This window comes from Nomascus leucogenys, chromosome 11, assembly GCF_006542625.1.
Source record: "Nomascus leucogenys isolate Asia chromosome 11, Asia_NLE_v1, whole genome shotgun sequence".
Lineage (NCBI taxonomy): Eukaryota > Metazoa > Chordata > Mammalia > Primates > Hylobatidae > Nomascus > Nomascus leucogenys.
The window spans coordinates 111,743,331-111,749,330 of NC_044391.1; the positions used below are offsets into that span (position 1 = coordinate 111,743,331).

General features: G+C 38.2%; 1 protein-coding gene across 2 annotated transcripts in view; it reads left to right on the top strand.

The window, feature by feature from the left end:
- IL1RAP (interleukin 1 receptor accessory protein) overlaps nucleotides 1-5,776 on the top strand; it is a 143,652-nt gene extending 137,876 nt beyond the window's left edge. For both annotated transcript variants that reach the window (XM_012510558.2, XM_003256658.3), the window contains one exon: nucleotides 1,395-5,776. In XM_012510558.2, the coding sequence (XP_012366012.2) occupies nucleotides 1,395-2,113 (719 nt within the window). In that variant the 3' untranslated portion in view covers nucleotides 2,114-5,776. The remainder of the gene's footprint in view (nucleotides 1-1,394) is intronic.
- Nucleotides 5,777-6,000: the final 224 nt, after the last annotated feature.

Genomic DNA, 6,000 nt, shown 5'->3' on the forward strand with positions numbered 1-6,000 from the left:
GAATGAAACAAAATGTCTCTAAAAACATTTTTGCACTCTTGCTTAAACCAATAAAAAGTTCTCATAACTTGAGCACATGTCTCTCCAATTTCCCTTCAAATTCATGTTAAATCCACTGATTGAAAAACAAAAAAACCAATAATCTGTAAAAAGCACAGCTCCCTTATTCCCTGTCAAGTTCACAATGACCAATGCAAACTTTCAGTCTGTCTTCAAAGGCTGAAAACTCACTCCATTACTGTTTCATCCCTGGACCAAAAGCAGAGGTGTTCACCCTCACAGCGTGACCCTGGCACATGTTTTCAAAGTTATAAATGGCTAGGATTTACAATTCTGAATTTTTTTCCTTCAGGATATGGCATGTTCTAAGCTCCTGAATCTCACAGTGAGTTAAGCATTACATTTATTTGAAGAACTTGCCCTTGGGATCTGTCCAAATCCACTTTGATATCATTAGAATTGAATGGTCTGCCAGAAGTCTTAGCTACTTGACTAATTCTTACCCATTGTCATTGTTTTTGCCCCTTTAATTCCAATTCTTCACACACACACACGCACCACACACACAGAAAAAGAATTTAATTGATAACAAGATAAATACTATGAACTACTATGAACTGTCTGATGTTGTGTCCAAAAATGTTAAGTATCAAAGGATATAACTGAGAATCTTAGGAGGTGATAATTCCTGTTGCTCTTTGCTGATCAGACTATGTCAGGAGCGTTATGTTCACTCCTGTTCATAGTACTACTCCTAGGAGACACATCTAGAAACTGAACATTAGCCCGAGGAAAATGGTAAACATGCAAAGGAGACATGAGGCCATGTCATTTATGGAATAAGAGAAATATCCTGAAAAAATTTAATCCAGACATAAGAAGAAAATACTACAATGATATAAAAATAGTTGTCAAATATTTTAAACATTTAAAGACTCAAGATCTGACCACCAGATAAAATTTGCAAGGAAGAAGATTTCAAAACAAGAAATTATTTGTAAACAGAGCTGAAATGACTTGCTTTTGATGGTGGCTAATATTTTGAGGGTAGTTACTTAATTGCCCACCGTGTGTGTGTGTGTGTGTGTGTGTGTGTGCACGCACGCATGTGTTTTAAGAAAGACTTATTCAAGAAGGAGACTACTGCAATGAGGATTTTGCAGTAGGAGAGAGAGACTGAGCTCAACTACCATACCATCCTTGAAGGTAGTAAATTCTTAGCAACCATTGGTAAGAGTGGTGTAGATTTTTTTGACTGGGTAAATTATTCAGCACTGAGATTCTGTCATCTCAAGTGTTTGTTCACTCCCTGTCCTCTGGAGGATGGACAATAATGAACTGGAATATATATGAGTTTTCACTATACATTGTCGTATATTTCCATTTTCCTATAGATACAGTGGAAGCAGTTTTTGATTTCATTCAGAGAAGCAGAAGGATGATTGTTGTCCTGAGCCCTGACTATGTGACAGAGAAGAGCATCAGCATGCTGGAGTTTAAACTGGGTGTCATGTGCCAGAACTCCATTGCCACTAAGCTCATTGTGGTTGAGTACCGTCCCCTTGAGCACCCGCACCCAGGCATTCTTCAGCTCAAGGAGTCTGTGTCTTTTGTGAGCTGGAAGGGAGAAAAGTCCAAACATTCTGGCTCTAAATTCTGGAAAGCTTTGCGGCTGGCTCTTCCCCTGAGAAGTCTGAGTGCCAGTTCTGGCTGGAATGAGAGCTGCTCTTCCCAGTCTGACATCAGTCTGGACCACGTTCAAAGGAGGAGAAGTCGTTTGAAAGAGCCCCCAGAACTTCAGAGCTCAGAGAGGGCTGCAGGTAGCCCTCCAGCCCCAGGCACAATGTCCAAGCACCGAGGGAAGTCCTCCACCACCTGCCGCTGTTGTGTCACCTACTGTGAAGGAGAGAATCACCTTAGGAACAAGAGCCGGGCAGAGATTCATAACCAGCCCCAGTGGGAGACACACCTCTGTAAGCCTGTTCCCCAAGAGTCAGAAACTCAATGGATACAAAATGGCACCAGATTGGAACCCCCTGCTCCCCAGATCTCAGCCCTTGCTCTTCACCATTTCACGGACTTATCCAATAACAATGACTTTTATATCCTATAATTACTGTGCGTGGTGGGTGGTGGCTACTATCTCTACCAACCCTCTGTATGTCATGAACCTGTGGGAAAATCTGACATTTTTATCATCTAATGGACTATCAGATTTCTGTCCACTTTATTGATTTTTAAAAACTATTTATTTCTAGGAGACAAAAGACCTGAAGGACCTGAATCCAGAATTATTGCCTCTAACGGCCTCAGAAGAGCACACTCTTCTTGGGCCCTAGAAGGTCAGTATGTGAAAGTTGCCTAAAGTCTGATCCTCTATCTTGTCCAATGGTTTAAAACTGAGCTAAGAATTTAAATGTGTTTCTTTTCAGTGAGTTGATCAACCTCATGTTGTAAGTCAGTCAGGTATATTTGGGCTATGATGCTTACAGGGTGTATGCATTCCCAGGGAGCAGCATGGAAAGGAGCTGGTTCTGGTGGAAGCTGTAGGACGAAGCTCAACAGAAAACCTACAGCACATTTTTCCTCAAAGAACCAAACATACCCACCCAGGGATACATGGCGTTCTCTGTCTCACTGTAAACTAGTGTTCTCTAAACTGCCTAACATTGTTAGCATCAATAAAATTCTATTTTTACGTCATTTTATTTGTACTAACAAAGTTTTACATCTCTCTCACCCTTCTACTTCCTATGATTGTTGTATTCTTATCTGGAGAGTATTCCATTTCAGAAAATTGAGATTTGGTTTAGGTACCAGAAAAACTAAGGTGCCTTTTTTGTTTCTGTCTGATATGTAATGGGAGAGATGTGGAAAATAACCCAAAGAGAGGGAGAATGTGACTTAAATGAAATGGAAGTTTACAAGAATCTCATATTTTTAGAACTGACAGACGAAAAATTCCGTATTATAAGGGATGTAGTGTAGAAATCGGTGCCTTCGTCCCATTCAGGCTTCTGAGAAGGGATAGTAAATTCAAGTGCCTACAAGGATCAGAAGGTAAGAGAAAAGAGAAAATGTGGCCAGATACCAGCCTATTTTACATGCTGTCCATCTAGAACTGACGTGAATAGGGACATAGGCACAGATAGTTATTTCTTTTCTGTAAACATTTTCATAAACTCATATAAGAAACATGGCATTTGATTTCCAAGTCAGGTAGATCATTGGCCCTCTAAGTAACTAAAGAACACATATTTCTTAAAAAGGGTCAGCTTCAGGCCGGTTGTGGTGGCTCATGCCTATAATCCCAGCACTTTGGGAAGTCAAGACTGGTGGATCAACTGAGGTCAGTTGTTCAAGAGCAGCCTGGCCAACATGGTGAAACCCCATCTCTACAAAAATACAAAATTAGCCAGGCATGGTGGTGGGCACCTGTAATCCCAGCTACTCAAGAGGCTAAGGCAGGAGAAACTCTTGAACCTAGGAGGTGGAGGTTGCAGTGAGCCAAGATTTTGCCACTGCACTCCAGCTTGGGTTACAGAGCAAGACTCCATCTTAAAAAAAAAAAAAAAATGGGTAGCTTCTACTCAGTTCCATTTGATTTTTGCCACTAATTGAGCCCCAATGTTGCCATATTGTCCATTTTTTTTCTAAAGAATCTAAAAAATTCAGATTTTTATGTATAACGTCAATTATGGGATTGCTTAAAGTTAAGAAGGAAAAAACAAAGAGCCAAACAAATTATATCTGTGGGTCATAGTCAGCCTGAGGGCAACTAGTTTGTAATTTCATAACTAAAGTATTCAGCCAAAGAACATATCTCCAAATGGAATTTAAGTGTCCCTGGTAATACCGGAACTGGAAGACACAGGTTGGCTGTAAGGACATAGTGGAGCATATTTATTCTCTCCTCAAAGTGAAGACATCTGGGCTGTTACAGTTGAGCTGATCTGACCTAACCCTCCATTAGAAAAGAAAAATCTCGAAAATCGGGTGCCTTCCATGTACTCTTCAGAGGTTTCTTGCCTATTTACTGTCAGAAAATTAGAAGCACGAAGTCTGCTACTCCTAAACATGAGCAGAACCAAAAGAGCGAGAGATCATACCTTACACGAGAAGTCACCTTTAATACATTAGCTGTGGCTGTTAGTGAGTTGTGGCCCAATGAGTGTCGGCGTATCCCAGTCAGTAACAGTGAATGGGCAGTGGAGAAAGAAAGAAAGCAGTTTTATCTCACCACCCCTCTTGAAAATATTCTCAGAAGATCCTTTCTCTGTTGAAACAAACAAACAAACAAACAAAAACCTAGAAGATTCCTACTCCAAAGATGGGGGAACAAGGGTCCTCTAGAGTAAATGTGAACGCACAGTGAAACTTATAATTAGAAAATGACAGGCCACCCTAACTAAATATCCAGCAGAAAATGACTTAGCACAACCCAAAGGTCTTGTCCTCTATTACATCCCTTCTTGTAAAGAGTGATCCATCCTTGATGTGTATTCAAGGACCTTCATTTGGAAGACAGATAGCAGTTTCTCTCCAAATCTGTTAATAATGGGTAATGTAAGTGGCTCCAAAACTCAAGGAGGGAGAAGATTCTCTGACCCACTATCAGTGTTATTCCTTATTAACACTGCATCTCAAATTGTAAAATATATTTGGAAAAAAATGAGAAATTAAATTTTTCATTTATAAATTATTTTCTGTTTTAGTGAAGACAAAGAAATGAAAGAACTATTGGCAGAGGCATGGAAAATTAAATATGAGCTCATATTATATGAGTAGCTAAATAATTTTTGTGCTCTCAAAACTACATTTTGGCAAGTATCAATTTACTTGGACAATGTAAGTGTAGTGGAAGCAGTAAAAGTCTTAGTTTTCAGTATTAGTTATACAGTGGTCAGAAAGATAATAGACTATACTTTTACTGTATGGAGAAAGGATCAGAGGTTATATTATTATTTCTTGACCTGACATGCCAAATTGAATGTGATGTTCAGTACCATACATTTCAATGAAGCAAATTATAATAAGAAAGAAATTTTTTTCATTGGCCATGCATATCCATAATAGAAATAACAGGATTGTAGGGTAAATGGATATACCATTGCATAAGAAATATTGTCTACTCAGTTGCATGAGTTTCAAATCAAATAGAGATGGATGTGAGTCCTACTTCTCTCCTATCTGTTTGAACATGGTCTCTCTGAGCCTCAATCTCCTACTAGCTAAAATAAAGATACTATTATGAACCTCATTGGATGTTGATGGCATTAAATGATATATTATACATTTATTTCATATGCCTCACCTTTTTTAAACTCTTATAAAATGTCCAAAAGCAGTATAGAACAGGAACATATTATCCAGGTTAAGTGACTTTCCTAGTGACACTCAGCCAATTATCAATAGGGTTGCGTCTCCAACCCAGACTCTGACACTTGATCCAGTGCCAATTCTAGAAGCATCCACGTAAGATTTAAGGGGAAGTAATTCTATTACAAAGCTACCTCAATGGAATTATTTAATCTGGGCCATAAAACATTCAAGTAAAAAAAGCAGTTAATGTAAACCCACACACAGCTAATTAAATGTTCTATTAAGGGTCTGATATGTCATCATATCTTGTCATATTACAATTTTACATGGCTTCATTTTTAAATATTATAAACTTTCTTAAAGCATTTAAAAGATAGAATTTTTTAAATGTCCTCTAGACTATGATAATGCTATATTTTTTGCCTTCAAAATAAATTATTTGAATTTTTCTTGGTGGAAAATAAAAATACATTCACCATTTACCTTGAAAAACAAATTTTCTTTGGCAGCTCGATAAAAACTGAATTTCAGAGTTACCTTCTCCTATAACAATTAAGAACTCTAGTAAAAATGTATTCACTGCCAGATTGAAGATTTGAAGTGGCTGGGAAAACTAATGTTTCAGTTCAGAAAAAGTCATGAATAATAAATTGAACTACTCATAAAGATATGCACAGA